Source organism: Erinaceus europaeus, chromosome 1 (genome assembly GCF_950295315.1).
Source record: "Erinaceus europaeus chromosome 1, mEriEur2.1, whole genome shotgun sequence".
In the NCBI taxonomy this organism is placed as follows: Eukaryota; Metazoa; Chordata; class Mammalia; order Eulipotyphla; family Erinaceidae; genus Erinaceus; species Erinaceus europaeus.
The window spans coordinates 115,483,003-115,510,816 of NC_080162.1; the positions used below are offsets into that span (position 1 = coordinate 115,483,003).

Below are 27,814 nucleotides of genomic sequence, written 5' to 3' on the forward strand. Positions count from 1 at the left end.
ATAATAAAATCTTTGGAAAAAAAATCTGCTAAGATAAATAAGGTGAACTATCTTCTGGCCCTAATATTTTATTTATATTTATTTTTTAATTTTAAAAAATTGTCATTGGGACCTCAGTCCTCTAGGCAGACTCCTCCTCTTCTTCTTCTTTTTCTTCAGAGAAACAGGATGGGGTTCAGGTATGTGGGGGAGGGGACACTGAAGCTTCCTCCATTGTGGTAGGGTTGGGCTTGAACCTGGGTCCTGTTCATGACAGAGTGGGCTTGTTATGCAAGTGACCTATTTTACCAACCCTGTTTTCTTATTTTTTTATTTTTATTTTTTAATATTTATTTAATTTATTTATTCCCTTTTGTTGCCCTTGTTGTTTTATTGTTGCAGTTATTATTGTTGTTGTCGTTGTTGGATAGGACAGAGAGAAATGGAGAGAGGAGGGGAAGACAGAGAGGAGGAGAGAAAGATAGACACCTGCAGACTTGCTTCACTGCCTGTGAAGGTGGGGAGCCGGGGTTCGAACGGGGATCCTTATGCCGGTCCTTGTGCTTTGCGCCACCTGCGCTTAACCCGCTGCGCTACAGCCCGACTCCCCTGTTTTCTTATTTTTAAATGTGTAAGATTTTATAGCCATGAATTTCTTTTTTATTTTTTTTTGCATGTAAACAGAATTTATTCTTTTTTCTTAAATTAGATATTTTGTACCTAATTAGCCATGAATTTCGACCCCTTTACCATTTCCTCTGTGTCCCATAGTTTCGATGTTATATTTCAGTTCATTTCAAATTTTCCGATTTCTTTTGTGATAGCTCCTTTGATCCATTATTGTCTAAGGTGATTAACTTCATTACTCAGTGCTGGAGGACCTCAGCTCCACTACAAGTTTCCAGTATGTTTCCTTTCAGGGTCTTCTCCAACCCCTTCACTAAGCCATAGCAAGGAAACATTTATCCTTTGTTCTTCAAGAATTTGTCTCCATGGATTGATGAGAGTAGAGATGAAAATAAGTGGGTCCTTCACAGCTTCCTTTGTAATATGAGATTGTAGACAAATACGAGAAAAATGAAGTGTTCATATGATATGCGCCCACATCTGTGTGGATGGCCGTCCCAGCATGAGACTGCCCCATGGTATCAGCCACGCTCTTTTAGGTCACTCCTCATTCCCAGCATCTTACAGTCTGCAAGGTAGGTAAATTCTGTGTGCAAAGGCAGCTCTCCTCACCACAAGAGATTGACCTCAAAAGCTCTGGTTTCTCATGATTCTTGGCCTGTGCATGCTGGGCCAGCTCAAAGACCAGAGGAGCATCCTGTCACCACTTTCTTTTTTGCCCAGCACTGAGAGTAGAATAGTATTTATATTGCAGGTCCCCCTCATCTCTCCCCCCACCTTTCTCTCCCCCTCCATCTCTCTCCTTACCTCCCTCTCTCCCTCTAATAAGACAAAAAAATATTAAAAAGTAAGAAAGAAAACCACATTACAGGTGCCACTTGTCTCCCTGATTTAATTTTTTTTCACCTTCCTTGCACTTTCAGGATTCCAGGACTAGGGCAGGGGAAGTAGTAGAAAACTGGGTGTTCTGCAGGTAGATAGACGCTCTTAAAATAATGCATTGGGTGATCTGGGAGGTGGTGCAGTGGGTAAAGCACTGAACTCTCAAGCATGAAGTCTTTAGTTCAGTCCCCGGCAACACATTTCCAGAGTGATGTCTGGTTCTTTCTCTCTCTCTTCCTAGCTTTCTCATTAATAAATAAATAAATAAAATATTAAATAATAATAATAGTAATGCATTGGGAATTCCTGCTAGTCAAAGCAGAGTTCAGATTAGTTTAACTTCCTATTCTATAACTGGAAACTTAGGTCATAGGAATGACTTCTCAGAGGTTTTTTTTTTTTTAAGTATAGGAGGAAATAAGGGTTTAGATCTAAATCAAAACTAGGTTAGAAGGCATGTTGTTGTTGTTTGTTTTGTTTGTCACTTTACATGGAAACTAAATTTTCACCTATTATTTGTAAATATTCCAGGGGTTAAAAATATGTCCATAGGGACGGGGGGAAGAACGATCTTATTTGCAGTCCCACTCACACTTTATATAAACTCACATATACTCAACAAATTTTCCTCAATGGGAAGATCAAAACTGCTGTGACCTAGTCTCTGTGCTGATGACAAGATGGCTTTGTCTAGAAAGCTACCAGCTCTCAGGCTAGAAGTTCACGTCTACACGGGCCACCAGGGATTAGGCAAGGTTCATGTCGCAGGGCTCCTCCCGGTCCTCTGCCATCTGTCTCCATGGGAAGAGGCTAGTGAAGATGATGCTCACAGTCAGCAATGAAGGGAAAGGGCTCTTTCCTGTTTGCAGGGGATTCCTTTTGAATGCCAAACATAGTATCTGGGAAACAACTTTCCCAGAGTCACAAAGTGCTTAATTTGTTCTCTTTAAACATTACTTGACAGTAACTGTTAACATCTATTTCCAGAAATATCATGGCCATAATTTTTTTTTTATCTCAGTTGCCTATTACCAATACCACCAATTAGCTTGATCATTATTCCAGTGTATGTAGTTAAGTTTCTCTTTTTCCTTGCCTGATGCACATTGGATTTTCCTGTGAAGGTGAAGGAGTAGAGGAATTATGTATAGTACTAGCCTTTTTTTTCATTTTAGTTTTTGGCCATCACTGGGACTCCACTTCTCCAGCCTGACTTTTTCAGAGAGGGAGGGAGGGAGGGAGGGAGAGCACCCCCACAGCACTGAAGTTTCCTTCATTGTGGTGAGGGTTAGGCTCTGACCTGGGTTGTGCCCATAACAAAGCAAGTACATTATTCAAATGAGCTATCTTGCCAGCCCCTTCCTCCTCCTCCCCATCCCCCCTCCTCCTGCTCTTTCTTCTTCTACTTCTTCTCTCTCTCTCCCTTCCCCCCTCTCCCTCCCTTTCTCCCTCTCTCTCCCCCTCCTAAAGAGATAGAGACACCAGAGCACTACTTGGTGTGGGATTAAATTTAAGACTTCTTGTATGCAACTCCTGTGTGCTTCTGTTCTACAGCACCAGTTTGTAAATGCCGAATCTCAATGTTCTCATTATGAGTATCTCTCAAAACCTCACTTGGCACCAAGCTGCTTAGAAGAGGTATGCATGTCACATAGCAATGCAGTCCCCTTGTGATGTCACCCATAAAGTAGGTTACGGAAGTGCTAGCAGTGTGAGACACGTAGAACTTTGCTAGTTCCTTGGAGGCTGGTTGTTACTCTCAGCTAAAGGTTCTGGTCCTCTGTCCTGCATTGCCTTCCCACATGGCTTCAACTAGTAGAAAAGGAAGCCCTCAGAATTTGGTAAAGGTGTCCTGATTGAGTGCCCTTGGTCAATAAGACAGTTGTCTCAGGAGTGCTTTTCCTTAGATAAAATTTGAAACACTTCATCTGAATCAGCACCCAAAGTTCCATTCTCAGAAGTGGGGGGGGGGGGTCAGACTTGATGACCCATGGAGACCATGAAGACGGGTTTTCTTTCACAATGAAGAGACCTCAGATCAGAGAGGTGTTGTGTTTGCCTGCAACCACACAACCACATAACTGAATGCCCAGATCCAGGCTTTCTCTGTCCTGAGCTACTGTGCCTCCCCAGCAGTCCTCCAGACTCTTTAGTAAGTTTCCAGTAAACAGTAGATATTTTTATTATGAGTCATGTTGAGAAGTAGAAATCAGATAAATGGCATTTTCAAGAGCTGCTTATTTTTGCTGAGAGCAGAATCATTAAATTGTCTGGGTCATCTCATCTTTGTAGATCATCTCAAATAGCATTCACAGGCCTTCACCTTCTGCACGCATGTGAGATCACTTTTAAACCCACCCACCACCACCATCCCTGTGCCTCATCCAGCTTTGGTGGGATGCCAGCATAAGGATGTGGGGGCCAAGAAGAGTTGAGACTTGACAGGTTAATGTCATTATACACACGAGTGCTCTGGCTTTTCACAAATGAATTTAGTCTGAGGTCATTCAGGATATCTAGGGTGACCTCTTCCTTTGCAGAAGCAGGTGATTTGTAAAGATGCCTTGTTGTTGCCTTGCCGACCATAATTAAAGAAGGGAGAATTAACCCTTGGATACTGTAGGGGAGGAAAGAGAGACTAGTTTCCTTTCAGAATAGGTTGAGGAGAAAGGAGACTGGCCTGGTTGTCTTTTGTTACATAACAAACAAGAACTCCCAACAGTTAATATCTTAAAATAATGATGACTTTTATTTAACTCTTGTATCTGTGATTTGGACAGGATTTAGGACAGCTCTTCCCTTTTCCACACAGCTCATTTGAAGCCCTAGGATGAAGCCGCCTGAGGTTCCTGTCTTTGCATACTGCGTAGATAGTGACTGGGGACTGAGACTCATGAGGGCTGTTGAACAGAAACTTACATGTAGTGTCTCTGTATGGCCTGGGCTTCTTCTCCGTGTGCAGAGAGAAAAACACAAAAGCCCCCTTTGGCTTTTATTACAGTCATCTTGGAGTCATTTGACATCTCTTCTGTCATCTTCAGTTTGTCAAAGTATTCACCAAGTCTTGCCCAATCCACAGGGAAGGGAAATAGTCCCTCGTGATGGGGGTACAACAGAGTTCTGAAGATGATATAGTGCTAGAAGTACTACTGTGGCCCTATCCAAACTGTCACAGGGACTGTTGTTTCTTATGTAAGTAAATAGAGAAGTTTAGAACATGACATTAACCTGGCAGAACTTATAATGACTTGTTTTAGATATTACCTCACAGATAAGAGAGAATCTAGATATAATAGTGACAGTCTTATGAAGAAATCCATGCTATTTCGGTTGAATTGTTTGCCTCGGCAGGGCTGTGAACAAGTTGTCTAGATTTAGATTGTGTCCTGAAACATTCAAGGCTTTCAGAGCTCAACAGGATGTCTTCCTTCCATCAGTCATGCAGACTGTATCTGTTTTTACCAAGGTTCAACTATGAAGCTGAGATATGATAGGGAAATAAATAAAAAGCTTGAATACTGAGAGCTTGTGTTGGACCTAAATATACTTGTGACTGTTGGATTCTTTTTTAAAGAGCATTCCTATAAGCTGTTGTTTATATTTTTTAATTGAGAGAGAGAAGCCAGAGCATCATGCCACCACTTTTTTTCCCTGCCCCAATCATGCCACCACTTAACAGTGATGTTTGGTTTGCATTTGTCTGACCTGTTAAGTGATATGCATCAGAATGTACCTATGTAAAGTTCATAGTTTGATGATTTTTGACAGCTGCGTCTGTGAAACTGTCCCCACTGTTTGAAACCCTCGTGACCACAGAGGTTATCTCGTGACCCATCCTGCTGCTTCCCCACCATCCCCATCTCTCACTCCCAGGTAGCCACTGGTCAGCTGCCACTGTGTCGTATTTGCGTTTGCATGTATCTTTGGAATAATTTTTGTATAAATGCAATCAGTTTGTGCAATTTGGAGAATATTCTGCCTTTCACTTAGTATAATTATCTTGTGATTGATTTAGTTATCTATAGTTCATTTCCTCTTTTTCTGAGTAACCCAGTTTATACATACAATACAACCGGGTTAGCTATCAATGCTTGTGGACATTGGCTTGTTTCCAGTTCTTGCTTATTAGAAGGAAAAGCCTCTGAGAATTGATTCGCAGGTGTTTGAATTGACTAGGTCATAGAGTTAATACATGTGTAAGGTTTATGTATTTATAGAACCAGAGCCCTATTTGTACATGATTTTTCTGCTCCTAGCTTTCTTTTCTATTCTAATAGACAGTGAGAATTGTCACAGCCAGAGCTTTTTCCCCAGATGCCATGGCACTGCCATGTGGTTTCAGTCTTCCATCCTGGGCTGTGTGCATGGTAATCCACGCTCACAACCCAGCGAGCTCTCTCTGGCCCAGGTTTAAGTTGTTTTGTTTTTTGTCTGTTTGTTTTTCACCTCCAGGGTTATCACTGGGGCTGCGTGCCAGCCCTATGAATACACCTCTCCCAGCAGCCATTTTTGACCCCCCCCCCATTTAATTCAGTTGGACAGAAAAATTGAAAGGGATGGGGGAGGTAGAGAGGGAGAGAGAAAAAAATAGACCCTGCAGCCCTGCTTCACTGCATGTGAAGCTTGCTCCCTGCAGGTGGGGAGAGGGGCCTTGAACCTGGGTCCTTGTGCAGGGTAACGTGCACTTAACCAAGTGTGCCACCACCCTTGCTCCCAGGACATTGATTTTTAATCTACCATTTGCCATCCATATGTACATATCTGCCTTGGTGAAGTATTTGTTTAGTTATTTTGCTCATTTTCTAAGTATGGATTTCTTATTTGTGAAGATGCCTAATTTATATTTACTTTCTATGTGAGAAGTGTTTGCCTGTCCCAAAGATTACCTGCAATTTTCCAGAAATGTTATAATCTTAGATCTCATACTTAGGCCCGCGATCCATAGTTGAGCTTATTTTTATGTGTAGTGGGAGGTATGTGAAGTTACTTTTTCAGTATGTAGACTCACTAGCTGGGAAAGAATGGCTTGCAGCAGAATGAAGGAATTGAAGCTATACAATGCTAGGAATAGGTGATGTGACAGGAAGACCTGAATGCCCCTCACAGGAAGGGACATTTCAATGGAGAAAGAAGAGAGAACAAGAGATCCACTGAAGAGACATACTGACAGACTGCAGAGGAATGAATCTTAGCTCTCTCCTCATGCTTCTCATCTCAGTACCCTGCAAAGAACTTTTGTTACGGAAAAACAAAGCATGCAGCCTACACATGAGACTCTAAGTCACTAAGTGGCCAGGTTTCTGCTCTTGGCACCCTGTCAAGTGATAGGAGGACTCAGCTTTGTACCTCTGAGGGGAGGCTGTCTGGGTGCATGCATCTCTGTGTGCCAGCTCTTTGCCTTGCTGTAAGTTCACATGAAGTCCATGGTTAACTCTAAGAGGGACACTGTACTAGCTCTAGAGTATGACCTTTGCCTTTATGGAACTTCCAAGGTTAATTCTGAAACAGTATTTCCAAGCTTTGAAAAAGAGGGTGGGGGAAACTTTTTTTTTCCTTTTAATTTTTTTTTTTTTAATTTAAGAAAGGAGACATTAACAAAACCATAGAATAAGAGGGGTTCAGTTCCACAATTCCCATAACCCAATCTCCATATCCCCTTCCCTCCCCTAATAGCCTTCCCATTCTCTATCTCTCTGGGAGTATGGATCCAGGGTCGTTGTGGGTTGCAGAGGGTGGAAGGTCTGGCTTCTGTAATTGCTTCCCCACAGAACATGGGCGTTGACTGGTCGATCCATACTCCCAGTCTGCCTCTCTCTTTCCCTTGTAGGGTGGGGCTCTGGGGAAGCAGAGCTCCAGTACACATTGATGGGGTCGTCTGTCCAGGGAAGTCTGGTCAGCATCTTGTTGGCATCCGGAACCTGGTGGCTGAAAAGAGAGTTAACATACAAAGCCAAATAAACTGTTGAACAATCATGGACCTAAAGACTGGAATAGTGCAAATGAGGTGTTGGGGGGTATTCCCTGCATGCTCTTGTGTACTTTTGCTTTCAGGTATATATTTTTCCCCTAGTTTATGGGCATGTGAACCTATGCTCTATCTCAGGGGACCTGGTCTATATCTAGGTTTGGGGACTTTATTGGGGAGTGGACCACCTGGAATGGAATTAGAGAATACTATGAAAGGAAAGTCTCACCCGAGTGATAAAGCTGAAGGGTTGTCATTCCACACCTGAAGTCTCTGGACACAGTCTGAAGTGAAGCATGTTGTGGTGGCACTCGTGTTGATTAGGTTGCGATCCGCGGATGCAATATTATTTTATTTGAATTGAGAGCAGCATGTAGGAAAGTGGGCCCCACCCTAAGGTTCCAGGTCTGGGGGAAATATAGGCTCTATAGTGGAAATGTGAGGTTCCTGCTATACTTAGGGTTCAAGAAGACAATGGATAGTTATTGTTATCATCACATTATTTGGTGATTGGGTTAACTTTGGAAAGTCCCTTTGTAAGGGTTTGGGGTATAATACCCATCATCTTGTATATAGCTGTGCTACCGGTTGCTTCTGTTCTCCCTGGTCTAGGCTTTTGAGAGAGTCCACATATCAAAGACTCAGCCTATGTATTAAAAAGACTCAGTCTGTGTTTTAAGAAGTTCTAGACATATGATCAATTTTTCCCCTCTCATATTAATTAAATAGTGGTTTATATGTTTGCACTTTAATAGGAATGTACACAAACACCATTCCCACCACCAAAAGACTGTGTCCCATCCCCACCTCCCCACCCCAACCCCCGTCGCACTAGGAAGCCCAATGGCCACCCTCCCTTTCACCACAGGGTTTTTACATTGATGCCCTGCTCTCAATTTAATCAGATCCTGCTTTTAGTTTCCCTTTCTGTTCTTCTTTCACAACTTCTGTTGATGAGTGGGGACATCCCATACTCATCTTTATCTTTCTGACTTAGCTGACTTAACATAATTCCTTCTAGCTCTGTCCAAGATGAGTCAGATAAGGTGGGCTCATTGTTCTTAATAGCTGCATTCTTTTTAGTTTCTTTATTGGGGGATAAATGTAATAGTTTGTACATGCATAACATTTATCATTTTTCCACACAACAATACAACCCCCACTAGGTCCTTTGCCATGCTGTTCCAGGACCTGAACTTTTTGATCAGAGTTTTTTACTTTGGTGCAATACACTAACTCCAGTCCAAGTTCTACTTTGTGTTTTCTCTTCTGGTCTTGTTTTTCAACTTCTGCCTGTGAATGAGATCATCCCATATTCATCCTTATGTTTCTGACTTATTTCACTTAACATGATTTCTTCAAGCTCTATCCAAGATGGGCTGAAAACGATGAAATCACCATTTTTACTCAATGTCCAATAGTTCTAGTCTATTGATCTCTTCACTTAGCTCCTTCGTTTCTTTCTTGATTTTCTGCCTGGATGATCTGTCAAGCTGAGAGAGTGGGGTGTTGAAGTCCCCTCCTATGACTGTGTTGCTGTTAGTATATTGCTGTAGCTCTTTCAGCAGATGTTTGATGTATTTAGATGGCCTCTCCTTGGGTACATAGATGCTGATAATCATTAAGTCCTCTTGATTGATTGATCCTTTGAGCACTAAGTAATGTCCATTCCTATCTTTTAAAATTTTATTTATTTTAAGGCCTATCATGTCAGATATTAGCATAGCTGTTCCTGTGGGGGCAACTTTTCATGGGCATAATCTAGCTGTTTTTGTGATTCCAGTTTGTCATCATAAGCATTTTTGTCAGGGGCCTTTCCACACTGCTGCCATTGTGTCCTTCCTTTATGGTCCTCAGACCTCTCTGGCTGCATCCTAATGTGTTTTACATCTAAAAACAAACCAAAAGAGCTTATGATCAACTTGCTTGTAAAATAAAGCCAGAAAAGAAAGTATGGTGTCAGGGGTAATAGATGCTGTATGCAAGACACCCAGGGGAATGCAAGCTTAAGGCAACACAGCTATGATATTTCCCCTGCTTGTGTTTGGTCCAGAGTCGCGTGTCTGATCATTTCCCTTTATTTATCCTACTTACAGGAACTGTAGGTAAAGCACTGAATGTGGGACTCTGGGTGGAAGGAAGGGTGGTACCACAGGTGGTATGCTTTTTTTTTAAAGATATGGTGCCTTGTAGGAGTAGAAACTAATACACTGCCAGATTTAAAAGAACACTCGAGTTCCTGCTGAAAGCAATAAAGTAAGTTCATCTTAAGGTGAGCACGCTATATTGAGTGTCTCTTTCCTGAGGTCATTTCCTTCCCAAGCTACTGTAAGACCTCAGGCGCTTCATGTTTCCAGGCTGCTTATACTTGGAGAGCCTGGATCAGACCAAATATGTCACCTACAGTTTCAAAAGTAGCAAGTGCCTTGCTCTATTTTGCACACATCAGAATGTATTCTCTGGGGACACACAAGAAGGCCGAAGGCCATTTTCCAAAGGACTAATGATGCAGCCAGATGGATTGATCCCGTCAGCATCCGTGTGGTGATCTAAATCTTTTTGGTCCTTGTTTAATAGTAATACACTATAGTTTTTATCACAGTAAATTATACTTTTCAAACTAGGTATTTGAAATAATCCAGATACTCTGTATCCATCTTTTATGGTTTATAAAGTGTTGTGTTATCTTACACAAGCCCTCCAAGTTCCGAACTTGCAGCATTCTTCCCCGCACTGACCTCCCTTCCCATACCCATTCTCAATACTGTAATACTGTGAAGCTGGCAGATCCTCTAGGCCTTTCCCCCTCTACTTTCCTTAGACTTTTCTTAACCTGGCACATTTCCTGCAAATGCCTGCTGAGTGTGTGAAGATACAGTATGTCAGGTTTTCTGGACAGCTCTTGGTAAAGAACAAGACAACCTGAGGAGTGTGAATGAAGGAAGTGCTGTTCATTGTGATAGACTCAAGTTTACAAGTCTGACCGGTGACCAGGCAGTGGTGCAGTTGGTTTTTTTGAGTTACCATAGGTTCAAGCCCCCAAGCTCCACCTGCAGGGGGAGGTAGTGAAGCAGTGCTGCAGACATCTTTCTATCTCCTCCATCCCTCTCAATTTCTCCCTGCCCTGTCAATTAATTATAAGGCAAAAAGAAAAAAAAATGAAGACAATAAGTTTCTGCCCTCCCACAGAACCATCCAGTCTTCTTTGGCCTCAGGTGGCAAGTGTCCTGAGTTGTGCAGCGTTAACCGGAAGAAAGGGGCTTGGGAGCTAGCATGCCTTTCTTCTGCTCTTCCAAGACCTTTCCTGGCGCAGAGGAAACAGCCTTGTTTGGGGCACTTGTGGAAGTGTAGGTGGAAGCAGCACTGTAATAGGGGAGGCAAAATAGAGGCAGGGCATGCTGAGCTTACAGACACTGCCTTCCTTAAACCTCATAATGGATATTTTGTCCATTCCACATATGAGGAATTTGAGACTCCTACAATTTAAACCAGGTGCCTATAGTCCCTTAGCAAATAAATGTGTCCCAAATAGTCACGCCCCAGGTCCATGGGAGTATAGAGCTCATGATGCCTCTCCATGCCACTCTGCTTTTCAAACAAGTGTCTACAGGGCCTGGGAGGTAGCCCAGCCTGTTAGAGCATCACACTGCTTGCTTGAGCCCCAAGAAGTTGCAGGTCCAGTCCCCAGCACCACCTACACTGGCTTTGGAAAGTGCTCTGGTCTCTCTCCTTCCTGTGCCATTCCCTGATGACGAAAGGGTCTTTTAGTGAGGGGGGTGGCTACAGAGAGTGGCTTTCAAATTAATATAAAGAGTTTCTTAGAATAGAGGAGCACTCAGCCTAGTGACCAGACTGTTCTAGGACAGACTGAAGAACCTTATCTCAGAAAAGGCATCTGAATAGAGTTTTCCTTCGAGTCATAGCATTTAACACCTGCACCACCCAGGCTGCACTGCACCTATCTATTGAATATTTGAAACCTTGTGTCTAAGAGTGTTGACCTTTATGCTAAGGATAAATTAAAGAAGGCCATCCCAAGGATGTTTAGGGATGCTCAAGCACGCCTATTCTCAGAGAAACTTTGGGGTTAAGGACAAAGCCCTTCCCCAAAGGACACGGCAGGGTAAATGTTAAGATTACTATATGTGTCTGTTTTCATTGTTAAGATTACTACATGTGTCTGCTTTCATTGGAAGCACATCTCAGTATTTACCTTGCCAAAGCTAAATCATACCTAGCAGAGACAAAAACTAATTCTTAAGCTGCTGATAAAACTGCTCACAACATGCCCTGGGCTCATGAATCAGCCTTCACCAGCCAGTGGTCTCACCTACTGTGTCTTCCTGGTGACAATTATTGAAACTTCAGAAAGTAGACATCGTGGCTCCTGTGTGCTCTTTGATGAAGAGAAGCTCCCCTGGGAGGAGTAAACACAGCCTCTTATGCTTGAGAGCACACCTTCTCCACTGCTCCAGCTCCTAGGCCACCTGTTATTTCCTATTAAGAAACCATTTCAAAAAGGGCGGTAGTAAATTACTATCAGATCTACTCAGGAAATCATTACATTTAAACTCTTGTGACAACTTCTCCTCCTCCTTCTTCTTTTACATTTTTATATGTATTTATTTATTTTCCCTTTTGTTGCCCTTATTGTGTTTTTATTGTTGCTGTTGTCATTGTTGGACAGGACAGAGAGAAATGGAGAGAGGAGGGGAAGACAGAGGGGGGAGAGAAAGATAGACACCTGCAGACCTGCTTCACCACCTGTGAAGCGACTCCCCTACAGGTGGGGATCCGGGGGCTCAAACCGGGATCTTTACGCCAGTCCTTGCACTTTGTGCCACGTGCACTTAACCGCTGCGCTACCGCCCGACTCCCTGTAGTTATTATTGTTGTAAGTGGTGTATTCATTGTTAGATAGGATGGAGAGAGGAGGGAGAGAGAAAGATAGACACCTGCAGACCTTCTTCACCGCCTGTGAAGCGACTCCCCTGCAGGTGGGGAGCCAGGGGCTCGAACCAGGATCCTTACAGTGGTCCTTGCACTTTGTGCCATGTGCACTTAACCCGCTGCACTACTGCCCAACTCCCTAAACTCTTGTAACTTCTAACTAAATACTTTAGGGTAAGTTAATTGCTTGTAAGATCTACCTTGTATAAATAGTTATTGAGCGCACACAACTTCAGAATGTACCTTCTCTTAAAATTGTTTTTGTTTCATAGAACAGAGAAATTGAAGGGAGAAGGTAGAGGAAAAGAGAGGGAGAGGGAGAGAGAGCTGCAGTATTGCTTCACTACTCACATAGCTTCCCCCATCTTTTCCATTGAAGCTGATCATTATTCGATACTCCCACCCACACTGTATGAGATTGTAATTTCTCTATATTCTCACCAGCACTTTTCATTTTTTAATCTTTATTTGCTTATTGGATAGAGACAGCCAGAAATTGAGAGGAGGAGGAGGAGATAGAGAGGGAGGGAGACAGAGACATAATGCAGCCCTGCTTCACTACTTGTGAAGCTTTCCCCCCTGCAGGGCGGGGGCTGAGGGCTTGAACCCAGGTTCTTGTGCACTGTAACGTGTGCTCAATCTAGGTGTGCCACCTTGCAGCCCTGCACTTTCATTTTTTAAAATAATAGGTCACCCATGGGCATATGAACAGTTACTACTGTCTGATTTCCACAGCCCTAGTGGATTTTTGTGTGCTTTAGGACATTTGTCTTTCTCTGGAGAATTATCTATTCAAATCTTACCCATTTTTTATATAGATATATATTTGAACAGTTGGATTGTTTGTTGAGTTGTAGATTAATTTATTTTAAATGTGTACAAAAGTAATGAGAATGGTGACGTAAAACCATCCTCACGTGTGTATCCCTCACCTATAAGTTCATCGCACAAGGTCCTCTCACTCTCCCACACCTCCCAGGTCATTCTGAAACAGATTCCAGCCATGAATGCCATCCCATATTAAGAGTTCAAACTTCTCACTTGAATCAGTTTTGCAGCTGGTTTTCTTGAGTTAAAATCCAAATAATGTTCACACATCACATTTGGGAAAAAAACTTCACTTATGAACGAGCAAATGAAGGAGAAACAGAGAACCCGAACCTCACTCTGGCACATGCAACACTGAGGATCACATTCCGACCTCATGGTTTTATGTCCAGTGCTTAACCTCCTTCCAGGCCACTGGTTTATGTCTCCCGCTCCCTCTCTCTGTGTTTAATATCTTATTTATTTTTAATGAAAAGAAAGTGATTTGCAGCGAGAAAGACCAGAGAACACTGCACAGCTCTGGTTCATTCATTCTTTCATTCATTCATTCACTTAGTCATTCATTTACCAGAGCACTGCTCAGCTCTGGTTTATGGTGATGCTGGGGATTGAACCTGAGACCCTACTGCCTCAGGCGTGAAAAAAAAATATTTTTGCAGAACCATTATGCCATTTCCCCAGTCCTTAATGTGTCTTTTAAAGACTATTTTAATCTTAAAATTCCATTCACTCCCTCTTTGTGTTGTTTCCTTTCTGTCTTTGCTACATATATTGTGGAGCTTCTGCATTTTAACTTTTGCTGATGACATCCCTGCAGTGTTGTCTCTAGACACTGAGAGATGAGACTGGCAGTTAGATTGGACGCCAGTCCAAGTTTTGGTCAGAAGTACTTCAGCGGTGGAGTATGCCATCTTTCCAGGGAGAGTAGAGACCTCTCTGGTATTGATTGTCCCTGATAATCTTTATTGCCAGTTAGTGCTGCTCTAATCTCTGAGTCATTTCTCTTTCATTTATTAGAATACCTAAGTTTCGTCGAGTGCTTAAACCTCTCCCTCAACTTCCCAGCATTCAGGAGCATGAGTCTCCAAGCTGGTCTTAGTGTGCTTCTTTGAGCACTCAAAGATTGAACCTTTGAGAGCTACCTTTAGGTCTACCTTTCTAACTAGGTCTTCCCTCTTGGCTATATTTTCAGGCCACCTATAGAAGGTGGTGCCCTGACCTGTTGGTCAGCCTGTGTCTGGGTAGAGCTGAGCATATCTCAACTTGAAGAGGCTTTGCAGGTGGTTCTGATGCACAGTGAAGATTGCAGGCCCTTACTGGAAACCCCTGCCCCTGTAAGAGTCACAGAACAGAGTCTGTGCTCACGGCTACTGGCTTCCCCTGGGCTGTCTGCCTGCTTTCCTCCTCTGACCACAGAAGCCCCAGTACCAGAACTTGGTGATGAGTGAGCTGTACACTCTCCCCACTCCTAATCTGAGCAGAACTTGGCTAAACTTCAAAAAGGTATCACTAGAATCCCCAAGGCAACACTAAGAACTGCAGCCAGGTTGGCCCTACTGGCGGGACCATGGCAACCCCAGGCACCCGGCAGGCTTCTCAAGTACTCCCTGGTCCTCCCTGTGTGAAACAGTCACTAGTGGAACGGCTCTCGTGGTTTATTTCCTCTCTCAAACAATTTGGTCTCACCACCACCACCATCCCTGTGGGAGAACCACACAGAAGGAAGCACCTACCCACTTCACTCACCTGCCCCTCCCGCTGGGGCTGAGGCAATGTGGGCAGGGGTTTTGTTTGTCATTCTGCCCTGCCTCCTGAAGGCTCCCTGATCCACAAAACCTGGGCCCCCAGCTTGTGTCACTGCCAGCGCATGGGGAAGAAGAGCCCTGCCTCTGCCTGTCTTAAGACCTGTGGATTCTCTGCATCTGAGATGGGCATAAGGAAACGGTTGCATGTGTGAACAGAGATGAATCATGGTTCTTGGCTTCTTGCCCTAGACCCATAAAAGTGACATTTCCTTAAATAGACCAGAACTTTAATAACTATTTAAAGAGTATCTTCTTGTATTTTTATATGACCCCTAATTAAACCTCAAATTACAACTTTTTTTTATGCATCATGACACTTTTTAAAATCATTTTTGTGTAAATCTATGTAATTTCTTGCTTACTGCTCCCCTCAATTCTCAGTGCACATAAAGGCCCTCTGACCTGAAGGTAGCAGACACTGTCATATCGAAAGTCCCAGGACCACCAGAGGGCTCCCACCCCTGATCTGAAGCAGCACATGTAAAGTGCCACTTTGGCCCCTCCCAGGGGTTTGAGTGTCAGGTGACTTTACAAGTACAAATTAGTGTGAAACAGTCCGTGTCTGTCTGCCCGTTGACTCACTTGGGTTGACATTTCTGGGCCTGAGACTGTGCACATGGAAAAGAAAGGGGCAAAGCACCGCACTGGAGTACGTTGTCAAGGTTTTTAGCACTTATTTGGGCACATAGAACTTTTTCTTTTTCCATATACTCCAAGCAAACACTTGTGTTGCAGTGTAGCAATGTTGTGAAATGTCTGAAGTTACTAAGCTCCTGCCTTACGCTTGCTTTTGTGTTTTCTTTGTCTTTGTTTTGTAAAGAGCACTGTTTCCTTCTTGGAGAGCTTGGTGCCATTGCCTGTGAAGTAGCAGTGTGTGTGATCTCACATCGAGTGTGTTGGGTTTGAGGAGTTTGTTGTAAAGGAACTGGCTGAGCTGCTCCAGGAGCTGCTGTTGCAGGAGGGAAAGCCCTGGACCTGCAGCCTTTCCTTAACCTAGAAAACCTGCAGGTTCTGCGGCCAGCTGGGCTGAGCTGCACTGGCAGATGGGCTTTATACATGCACTGAAAATGCCTCTTTAAAAATAGAATGTGGGGAGTCGGGCAGTAGCACAGCAGGTAAAGCGCTGGTGGCACAAAGCCCAGGGGCTCTAACCGGCATAAGGATCCCGGTTAGAGCCCCTGGCTCCCCACCTGCAGGGGAGTCGCTTCACAGGCGGTGAAGCAGGTCTGCAAGTGTTTATCTTTCTCTCCCCTCTCTGTCTTCCCCTCCTCTCTCCATTTCTCTCTGTCCTATCCAACAACAATGACATCAATATCTACAACAATAAAAAATAGCAAGGGGAAAAAAAAAATAGAATGTGGGCCCAGGAAGTGGTGCACCAGGTTAAGCACAAATAGTATGAAGTGCAGGGACCCAGGCAAAGATCCCAGTTCAAGACCCCAACTCCCCACCTGCAGGGGAATCACTTTGCAAGTGGTGAGGCAGGTGTCTATCTTTCTCTCTCCCTCTCTGTCTTCCCCTTCACTCTCAATTTCTTTCTGTCCTATCCAATACAAGTGAAAAGTTGTCTTCAGAAGCAGTGGATTTGTAGTTCTGGCACCAAGCCCCCCACAATAACCCTGGAAGCAAAAAATAGAGTGTCCATTTCTAGATGACCTTTGTATAGTGAGCATGTTGTCAGGAAATGAGAGTTATAAGACTGTTACAGATCACAGTATTTTAACTTCATGAAGCCATGAGTGGTCCTCTCTTCTCTTCCCATCCTCTGACTTCTGAGTTTTGGCTTTGGTTCTCTCATCTGTCTGGCCTTTCCCTGTGTCCTGATGAAGGCTGTTCTCTGTACACGTGGAGTGCCAAGGACTGTGATGGTGTCCTCCTCCTCTCTCTTCATTCAAGGGTGATCCTACCCCGATACTACTTCCATCCCTGAACTTGTGCATGCATGGCCCCCTTCACCATCCCCAGGCACTTCCCTCTGGTGTTTGTCCCAAGGCTCCTTGCACACAGTGTATCAGAAATGCAGCTCCACTTCCTTTGAGTTTTCCCCAGCTCTTGCTAACAGATACCCAGGTCGCCCTTGGCCCCACATGTGCTCCCCCATTCCCCCCATATCCAATTTGTCACCAAGTTTGTGTTAGCTTCAAAATACCTCTGTACCCATCCCCTCTCCTTCTCCTGCCTGACACTTCTCCCAGGGACCTCTAGGGTTCCTGTCCAACAGCCCCCATTGTCTCCTGCTTCAAGTTCAGCTGCACCTCCCTTGAAGCCTGGCCAAGCCCAGGCCTGTCTGTGGATACAGGATATTCACATGCCAGACAACCTGCTCCAGGAGAGCTGAGGCTAGACCTGGATCAGAACTCTCTGAAGGAGAAGTAAGCTTGGAGGCCGTGGTCCCTTTCTGAGCGCCCTGCCCCTCAGGCTCAGCTGCAGGCCTGAGGTGTTGCTCTTAGATCCCCAGTACCCCAGCCCCTCTCCAGGGTGAAGGCCCATCTTAACACTAGTTAAGATGAGACCCTGCCTGAAAGTTGTGTGCTCGCGGTTGCTGCATTTTAGTGACACCGCTCAGTGATAGGCCTTGCACTCTGTTCTCTTCACAGCTCTGGGGGAAGGGTCACAGTGGAACGACCTCCCTGTGCTCTACCCACACACACACCACTCCTGCCAGCCAGGCAAAATTGCCCTCCTATACCCAGTTTGGTTTCGGATAGAGAGAAAAATTGAAAGGTAAGAGGATGATAGAGTAGGAGAGAGAGAGAGAGACACCAGCAGCCCTGCTTCATGACTCATGAAGCTTCTCCCCCTGCCTGTGGATACTTGGGAGCTTGAACCTGGGTCCTTGTGCACTGTAATGTGTGTGCTCTACCAAGGGTGCCACTGCCTGGCCCCCTTCCTGTATTCATTTTCAAAGTGGATGTGTAGAACGTTCTTCAAACCAACAAGCAGTTTTCTATTTATTTTACTTATTTATTTTGTCAGAGCACTGCTCAGCTCTGGCTTATGGTGGTGCACAAGACTGAGCCTGGGACCTCAGACATCCCCAGAGTTCATTGTAGGGGGAAGGAGATCCCCACAAGTACAAACAAGCAGTATTTAAACACCAGCTGAGTAGGAAATCAGCTCAATTCTGAAACTAACTACTCTGAGACACTGTCATATCCTCCACAGGTTAAGACTGTCTCCTAAATCTGCCCTCTGCCTCAGATACCAGTTGGAAGCCCAGGCTGTTGGAAGCTCACCCGTACTTTTAACTAACTGGCTATAAGCCATATTAACATGCCCCCCTTCCTTCCATTTGATTAATTTGCTAGAGAAACTCACAGAACTGAGAAACATTATTTTCTAGAACACTGGCTTATTTTTAGAGACTATATAACTCAGGACTGGTCAAATAGAAGAATTGTTTGGGACAAGATGTAAGGCGAGACCAAGGAGTCCTCAAAGCATTTCTCCCCAAATCCAGAAGCTCCTGAGCCCCTCTTCTTGGCTTCTGTGGAGGCTTCATTAATCAGTTGTAACTGATTAAATCAGTGGCCAGTGGTGACTGACCTCACGCTCTAGCCTCTCCCCTCCTTGGGGGTCTAGATGCTCATAGTTGGGTCTTCTGAAATTCAGGAGTTACCTCAAAGTTACCTCAGTAAAATAACTATAGCTCTGCTCATAGGAAATTCTAAGACTCCAGGGCAGCTATGCGCCAGGAACTGTTAGTGTCAGATAAGCATATGAAAGATGTTTCGGCCATTTGAACTGCCAAATATATATTTCTTATTAATCACAGTACCACATTCTGCCTAGTGACTTGAGCAAGTGTGAATATGAAGTGAGGAGCAGGACCCTCAGGCAGGCAAGTCGAGTGCTCTGCCTGTCAAGCTGTTACCTCAGCCACACTTCTTGTCTGTGTGAGGGGCTCTCTGGGTAGCAAGTAGAGGTGTACAAGTAACATAAGTACAGTGATAGTGCGACAGTTGCAGCCATGTGTCAGGAGTTCTCTCGGGGCTTTTTCTGGCTCTGGTGCTTCATGGGACAGGTGCCCTGGACAGGACAGACGCCAGCTTCTGCAGACCATCTTCTGCCTTCCCACCAGTGGATAAACCAAACCACTAGAATTTCTTTTGTCAGTAGAGTGCCTAACAGTGTGCAAGATGTGTGAATGGTCGAGCCAGGAGGTCACTTCCCAGGAGAGAAGCTGCTCCCCAGGGACCAGCTCCCAGGGTGTGACAGAACTTGCTGAAACCCTGTCTGCAAGCTGTGTGCTCGTGGTTGCTGCATTTTTATTCAAGGCATAACAGCCTCAGATTTTTTTCCCCCCTTCAACTACAAAGGAAATCCAGGGCCAGCACCGCTGCCTTGGCCGTATGGATGGGCGAAGCAGCCAGAATGCTAAGGGGGTCCAGAAGCAGCAGTCACATCACTCCCCTGGGCCTGTTGACAGAAAGTGTCCACCCACACCTCTTGCAGACCACTGTGAGGGGTCCAGCACTGAACAGGAAAGATGGTGAGGCAGAGGGTGGTGGCATGCCAAGAACATCTGCCCTGTGACCTCCACTACTGAGCACAGCCGTTGGGGGCTGGGGACTGCCACCTGTCACTGTTCTTCCCTGGAGCCCGTAGAGGTCCCTGACTTGAGCATAGCTGGCAGACTGGCCACCACCGTGCTGGGATGCAGGGGGTGTGGGGTAAGGTCTGAGCAGCAGTGGTTGCAGTCTGGTCTCAGTCATTTTCCTTACTTTCTTTGAAGCACCCTTGTTTCATAGCCTGTGTCTGTTCCCCTCACCCAAGGAGCTCTTTGGACAGAGTCAGAGGGGTGGTGGGAGTCACTTAGAAACTCCATTTTGAGTTTGTTGCTTCTTGGCCTTGGTATATCCTCTTGTCAGCTGAGGGGCTAGAGAGAGGTAGTAGCCCCAGGCAACCTGGAGAGTTTGACTGTCAAGTGCTAAAGTCAGCTCCCCCTAGCCTGGTCCTCGAGTAGCTGAATTTTCCTCTTTATGTAAATCACTTTGGCATGTTTTGTAAATGAAGTCGTTGCTGGGACTGGAGGTTCCAGGTTTGAGGTCGGGTTTGTCTTGAGGAAGCTGGGGAAGACTGAGGTTCCCACAGCTGAGACGCTGGGTGCAGCCATTTCCTCCAGGACAGGAGCCTCTGCTGCGAGGTGTGGTGGAGCCAGGCACGTAGGCTCCCCTGCCAGAGACGCCCGCCTGTGAGAGAACTGCAGAAGGGCCAGCAGTGGCAGGAAGTAGGAATTTGTTTTCCACCAGAAGTGAGTGTGACCTTTGAGGGCGAGGCTGGGCACCTTCAGAAGCACAAGCTGCCACAGGCCTCACACAGAGCTTAGGCACTTCTTTAAGAAGATGTTTACCTTCCAGCACTTGTGTCGCCTTCAAAGAGGTGGTGACTGCTGTCACCGCCAGGGAGAACAGTCCAGGTCTGCAAGGAGACCACAGAAGGTTTGTTGGGCTCTGTCTTCATGACCTGGAAGCTCAGTTAATACTGAGGTGGGTACAGCCTGCCTAGACCTGGTCTAGGAGGGCTGTTCTCATCAGGTGACTGGGCCACTCAGTAGGGCAGAGTCAGAAGGCTGCACTCCCTGTGACCCTCCTCTGGCCTTGGGCAGATCGCTCCCATTCATGCCTGACATCGGTGACTCTCCTGCCAGTAGCTAATACACATGACTCTTGGCCAGCTCGGGGACTTTTATGGCAGCAGATCTCTGGGGGACAGGACCTCTGGACTAACTGTCCACGATGTCATCCTCTGATCATTTGTTCCTGGGAGAATACAAACTACGCCCAGGAGCTGGGTGATTGGCTTTCAGTAATGAAATACTGGCTTTCTCAGACTGAGGGCTTGGCGAAAGCAGCTTGCTGGGATAGTACGCTGCCTTGCCAGGTGTGACCCAGGTTCAAGTCTGGCCCCACTGAATTCAAGGGGACTTCAGTGCTGTGGTCTCTTCATACACACCACCACATCTTACCTAGAGGGGAAAAAAAAGCAGCAGAAGCTGACTTGATATGATTGAGGCCTGCATGGAGTCAGCAGTCAAACAAAATGAGGTGTTTAGGGAGTGCTCTTTCACAGTTTTAGTATGTCCGTAACATGCATGAATTGGCAGCATGTGAATGTGCAGTTCCCTTCTCAAAATGATTTCTACATACCTTCTGAATGCACTACCATATTATAAAGCCTTCTGAATACTATGTTACTTTTTTTTTTTCTTTACCAGAGCACTGCTCAGCTCTGGTTTATGGTGGTGCAGGGCATTGAACCTGGGACTTTGGAGCCTTGTTGGATAGTATGCCAGCTCCCCCTGGCTTCTGCTTAACCATATGCCTATATAAGGATAGATTTAATCCCATTCAAAGCTTTGGTCTATTTACATAAATCACTTTTACATTTACATAAAGCACTCCAGGGCATTGGTGGTTCAGTGATAGGATTCTCGCCTGCTCTGCCCCCTCCTTGTCACACTCTGATTTTCACCAGTCACTTTTCTCTCCACCCTCTCTATGTCACATCCTGTTTCCACCCTACTTGGCAAGTATATATAAAGACAGCATTGTGAGTTTTAAAGTACCTTGAGTTTAGCTTAGCTCGGCTTAGATTGTGCTGCGTCCTGCATGAATAAAGAGATACTGCCTACAGCTCAACCATGAGTCCCTGGTCATCTGTCTCCCGTCAGTGAAGCTCTGCCCGACAGAGCCTCAGGCTTGCAATTCTTTTTGCATAACCATTATACTATCTCCCCTGCCCTAGTATGTTACTTTTTTAAGTTGCAAATACACTTAGTTTGCAAATGGAGTGAGGTCCCACGTAAGAGAAAGTGAAGTCTAAAGTGCTGTGGGGCAGCACATAACCCATGATTGGTGGGTCCCTCCCACCTCCCAGGGAAGTCTTTGCTCAGAGACCCTTTCAGGGACAGTCAGGCTGATGGTTACAGCTCATTCTAACAGAACTGCTGCTCACTGGTGACCTCTGTACCTTTTAGCTGAGAAGAGCATAGCCCAGATTTTTGCCACAGCAGCAGCAGCTATCTTCAGGTGGTGGCTGGGGTGGGAGACACTGAGGAGACAGCCAGTCCCAGGTGCCACCTGGATATTGACACCCAGCCCCCAGAATGCTATGGTTTCACAGAGGACCATCCTGCCTGGGCATAGAAGCTAGGTGACGTTTGGGGCCTCCACCACTGCCCAGAGTGTGTTACTTTAACGTGTTTTTCATCTTTTCCTGTAGAATATTGACATTACAAACTTCAGCAGCAGCTGGAATGATGGACTGGCCTTCTGTGCTCTCCTGCACACATACCTTCCAGCACACATCCCCTTCCAAGAGCTGAGCAGTCAGGATAAGGTGAGGCGGCCGAGGCAGCAGCCTGGCTTCTGGTCCTACCCTGAAAAGGGCAGCACCTTTCAGCAGTGGGGACCATGCTGTTGGCGTTTCACACAGCGCAGGCCCACAGTGGCCCTGTGCCAGCTTGGTCTTATCTGGGGTTCCTTGTGCAGACCAACCAGTCTCTGGCCAGTTGAGAATCCCCCAGATGACAGTGCTTCCAGTGGGCACTGTCACTCCTTCTGGGTGAGAAGTCAGAGTGACCATGAACTGGCTGGGTGGGCTGTCCAAGGCCTGAGTGGGGAATCTAGGTGACAGCAGCCACTTTAAGTGAGCCTCCAGACCAGACTGGCTTAGACATCACAGTTCTGTCTTCAGGCTAGGGTCAGAGGTATCCAGAGGCAGCGGGCCAGGCCCAAGGCCCCTTCTGGACCCTTGCCGCTCGCATCATTCAGACAGCCCTTAAAGGTGCCTATAGGGAGGAAACTCAACGAACAGGTATTTCTGCTGGATTTGGGGTGTGTGTCCAATCGATGAAGAAAGAGCCAAGTATCAGGGGATGACTCGAAGGGCAGCATTTGGTGTGCCTAGAAATCCAGAGGCTTCTAGTGTACAGGCTTTGGGTACCCAGTAAAACGCCTTGCCAGGAAGTGTGTGTCATCCCTGTGCCCATGTCCTGCCTCCAGTCACATGGTTTCTTTTGCAGCGAAGGAACTTTACCCTGGCCTTCCAGGCAGCTGAGAGCGTCGGCATCAAGTCCACACTGGTGAGTTCACTGGTCAGACCCCTTCTTTTTGTTGAGAAGAGCTTCCTCCTTGTAACAGGACTGGGCTGCTCCTTGCTTGTGTGTGGACCTGATAATGAGTCTCCTGTGGTTAAGCACATGGGTAGCACCTGCCATGCTGGCACCTCATCAGGTTTGTGTGCTGACAGGGTCTCAGTCCTGCCCTATGGGTGCTTTATGCCCCATGGAAGCCTGCTGAGGAGGCCAGATGAGGTGGCTTTGACCACAGCCCTGGCAACCTGGAACTACTCTTAAGTCCTGTTACCTTTCCTAACTGAAATTGCTGGGCTCAAAGAAAACTGCTAATGAGTCTGTAAATATCATTGTCAAAGGCACCACTGGGAAGTCTTATCTGCTTCTTATCAAAACCAGAGGAAGGTGGGGGAGTAAGATGAGTCTAGAAAGATTACCTTAGGGACTAGATGGATGGTTCCATCCTTCTATATAGTTATCTTTATTTATTTGATAGAGACAATCAGACATCTAAAGGGGGAGGTAGGGAGAGACTACTTCAGCCCTGCTTTACCACTTATAAAGCTCTCCACCCCCCCCCCCCGAACCCCTGCAGGTGACGACTGGACACTTGAACCCATGTCCTTGTGCATTGTAACATGTTCGCTTCACCAGGTGCACCACCAACTGGCCCTGTTTCTACACTTAACTGGGACTTCTGCATTCAAAATTCTTTTTTTTTAAATATTTATTTATTTATTCCTTTTTGTTGCCCTTGCTGTTTTATTGTTGTAGTTATTATTGTTGTCATCATTGTTGGATAGGACAGAGAGAAATGGAGAGAGGAGGGGAAGACAGAGGGGGAGAGAAAAATAGACACCTGCAGACTTGCTTCACCGCCTGTGAAGTGACTCCCCTGCAGGTGGGGAGCTGGGGACTCGAACCAGGATCCTTCCACTGGTCCTTGTGCTTAACCCACTGCGCTACTGCCTGACTCCCTCAAAATTCTTATATTAAACAGACATGTTTTCTTTTCTTCGATATCCAGTCACCAGTAGATGACCCTTGTCACCCAGCTGCCTCTAGCACCACGTCCCATGCTCCTCACCCACAGGGAGGTTCCCCTCAAGTCGCCTCCTCAGAAAGAGATGGTTTTCAGCAACAGTGGGTCCCCTTTGGAGATGTCCTGGCTGTAAATCAAAGTGCAAGGTCTCCCGAGATAGTTTCCCTGTGCTGGCAGTCAGACCACACAGATCACAGGTGTTCTGCAGGATACTGTTAGACAAGAGCATCTACCACCACCTCAGACAGCTTCCCATGAGTTCCTGGCTCTTCCAGGATGCTGACTGGAGCTGAGAAGGGCTCTGAGAAAGGGCTGGAGGAAGATGTTTAAGAAAGGGAGTAGGTCCTTTGTAAAGATGAAACTCTTGGAGTCTTAAAGAAGGGGTTTAGGGGAGAGGCAGAGGGTGGGGTGCCAGGGCAGAGCTCCAGCATGTACAGGGGCTCAGGGAGAAGGGGGTGCATTGAAGCAGACATCTTGGCTAGGACTTTGATGTGTGATCAGGCCAAAAGGACTTTTAGAACAAAAGTCCCGTAAGGGTGCATGTTGCTGTGTCTGGGAGTTTGTTGGTATGACTCATAAGATGACTTGGAATCCTAACCCAAGTCTCCTCATTCTTGGTCAGGACATTAATGAAATGGTGCGGACTGAACGACCAGACTGGCAGAACGTGATGCTGTACGTGACAGCCATCTACAAGTACTTTGAAACTTGAGCACCCTAGAAGGACCTCCACAACTACCAAGAGACACCATTGCCATTAGCTGCGTGCCTGTAAAGCTTTCCACTACTCTGGGCTGTCCTCAGTGTGGGAGCCTTCAGCTGGGGCCTCCGGGTCAGGACAGCCCCCTGGGAACCTGTGTGACCCACAGCTCAGACAGGCTCCTTCCCCATGGCCTGTCCAGCAAGTGGTCGACACACACTGATCTTCTGCCAGAGTCTTACTTCTGAAAAGAATATTAAACTACATTAGTTTTTACAGGATGTAAAAAACAGGAGGGAGAGGGAGAGGGAGAGAGAGAGAGAGACACACTCATGCAGAGCCAAGCCTGGAAAAGGGAATTAAATTATGTGGGCCCCTTACAGGGGCCAGTGGAAGCTTTAGCCACTGCACTTCCAGGCTGCTTGTCAGGAGTGGTTCCATCTCTTTGAGAGCCTGAGGGAGATGGGGACCTGGCAGGTGCCTCCTCACACTGGACAGAGGGGCCCTGGCCTTTTTGTGGGCTTGGTTTCAAGGAAGGCATCCCCACAGCTGTGCCACAGTCACGCCTTCCATGTGGAACCTGACTTAGCCAGCCAGTCACGATTCCCGTTCTCAGCTCTCCTAGTCCACACTGCTGGGCCTCTGCCAGCAGGAAACAAGGATGAGGCACCCCTCACTCAGTGGTCACCTGACTCATCCATCCTACAGCCTGGAAGGGGCGTGAACATCCCAGCTTTGAATGTAAATTTTAGGACAAGCTGATCACAAGAATTCCTCGTTTAAAAGGGTTTTCTTTGTTTGTTTTTCTTAAGAGCAATACTGGTGAAAATAATTCCTTTTGTGTTCATGTACCAAGGGCTGAGGAGACAGTGCTGTCTGTAATAAGAGACTCTCCTGCCTGAAGCACAGAGGACCCAGCTTCAATCTCTGCATCACCATCAGCCAGAGCTAAGTGGTGCTCTGGCTTAAGGGGAGAAACTTAACAAATATTAGTACCAAAGTTAAATTGTTTTAGTAGCTGTAGAGATAAAACACAAAATCTGGGCATTCGCTTGATGAGAGAAATGGGGAACTTGGCATTTAGGAGCCTAGAGAATGTGGTGCAAGACCACTGAGACATAGCCCTCTAGGCTGGAACTTAACAAGAAAGTGCCTTAACTCTCCGGCAATGCATGTGTCACAGAGAGGGGCTCAGAGGCCACAGCAGGGTGTCATCTGGGCTAGACCACAGCCAGCTGCCCCTGCCACACTACCCTCCCCCAGGCTCCTAGCAACAGGCACTCAACAGCTGCCCCCTTTGCATGGTTTGAGCCAAAGTCTTCTGTCCAGATGTTTCTGCTGAGTCTGCTAGTCAGTGGGACTCGCCCTTTCCCGGGAGCAGAGAGTACGTGTCTCTCTCTGCCTGCCCGCCCGACCGCCACAGGCCACAGCAGCCACTGGTTTCAACAGCATCAAGACCTGCTACTTCCAACATATCCACAAAGGAAGATCTGCCACTTCTGCAAGCAGCATCTCCACCACAGCCACAGGAAGGATGGGACTGCAGCAGGCTACCCAGTGGGGCAGTGGGCTGAGGGCTCTGCCTTCAGGGTGGTGGTCCAGACTAGAGGCTGAATGAGCCCACAGCTAGGAAGGAGTGTGGCTGTGGTCAAGTGAGCAGTGCCTGTGTGTGGCCCGCTGGCCAAATACCCACCTACCTTCCCAGAGGTCAGCCTAGCAGTTCTAGCTGCTGCCCCAACTGGAGGCTTTTTGTGAAATGTTCATGTCAGTCGAGGAAGGAGAGCTGAGTGAACAGAACCCAGCCCCAGAGCACACCAGGAGGCCCTAAGGAACACTGGCCCCACACTCCATGATTCTTCTATACTTGAGTTACTGTTACCCTTTGCTGTCAGTTGAATGGCCATCAGGGAGAGAATCGTCGTCTAATGTCTTTCCCCTTTTTTTCAGTCTCACTGTTTACTCTGAGTCTCCTTTGCCTTCACAGAGGCCTGTGTGTCAGTCTGTGTCCAGTTTTGTTTATTTATTGGGGGTGGGGGACTGTTGTGCCCAATGAAGGAGAAGATTTCTGGCTCTGTAGTCCACACCTTAAGTAGTGGAGCTGGCTCGGGGGACAGCAGGCTGTGGCGGTGTCCCCAGTGTCCTTAGAAGGAAGCTGCCACTGGCTGATGCTACCTGGCTCAGGGCTCTCTGGTCAGTGGTGAGGCACAAGGTGGTGGCGAGAAAGGGCCACCTCCGCTTCCCTTGGGCTGCCCACATCTGCACGTGGGTCCACAAATGAGAACCCCCAAAGCATGAATTTGCTTTTTTGCAATAGAATCCTAACACTACCTGCTCCGTGGGATGATTACAGATGGCTATACACACACAGCCCAAAAGTATGAGTCCATGGTGCTGTGACTCCGGTGGGACTGGATATGAAGCCTCCAGGATAGCATGTGCCTCTTCTCCCTTCAAGCACAAGCAAACTGCAGAGGGCCAGTTGTGTTTCTATCATGGGCTTCTGCTGACTGATACTTTTAATTCTGTCATATTAAATATTCTTGAATGTATTAAAATTTCTAAAATTTACCAGGCTTGGACTTCTCTGGCTCACTCACCTGGTTACCCCTCTGAGGTAAGATTTTGGTGGACCAAAATCTTCATTCCCTCCCAAGACCTAGCTGGAAGTCTGCAGAGTCACAAGGCCAAACTCCTGGGACTTGTGACCGGATACAGGATGGCCCAGGCCAGCCCAGAAGGTCTCAGTGGTCACGGATTCTGACAGGCACCAAGACCTCAAACACCCGGAGATGCTCTGCGTCTTTCATGCCAAAGTCCTAGCACTTTCCAGCCACAGCCAGCCGTGCTGGGGATGTGTCTTAGAAGACAGGAGAGACTAACTGCCTTAACAATTCATCTTGGAGGTGGTTTTCAGAATCTGTAAAATGATGGGTGGGGAGTGATAACATGCCACCCACAC

At 46.4% G+C, this 27,814-nt stretch overlaps 1 protein-coding gene across 7 annotated transcripts in view; it reads left to right on the forward strand.

Annotated features, from left to right (window-relative positions):
- SPECC1L (sperm antigen with calponin homology and coiled-coil domains 1 like) overlaps positions 1-27,423 on the forward strand; it is a 129,246-nt gene extending 101,823 nt beyond the window's left edge. For all 7 annotated transcript variants that reach the window (XM_060193941.1, XM_060193946.1, XM_060193920.1 and 4 more), the window contains 3 exons: positions 22,261-22,377; positions 23,063-23,122; positions 24,778-27,423. In XM_060193941.1, the coding sequence (XP_060049924.1) occupies positions 22,261-22,377; positions 23,063-23,122; positions 24,778-24,867 (267 nt within the window). In that variant the 3' untranslated portion in view covers positions 24,868-27,423. The remainder of the gene's footprint in view (positions 1-22,260; positions 22,378-23,062; positions 23,123-24,777) is intronic.
- Positions 27,424-27,814: the final 391 nt, after the last annotated feature.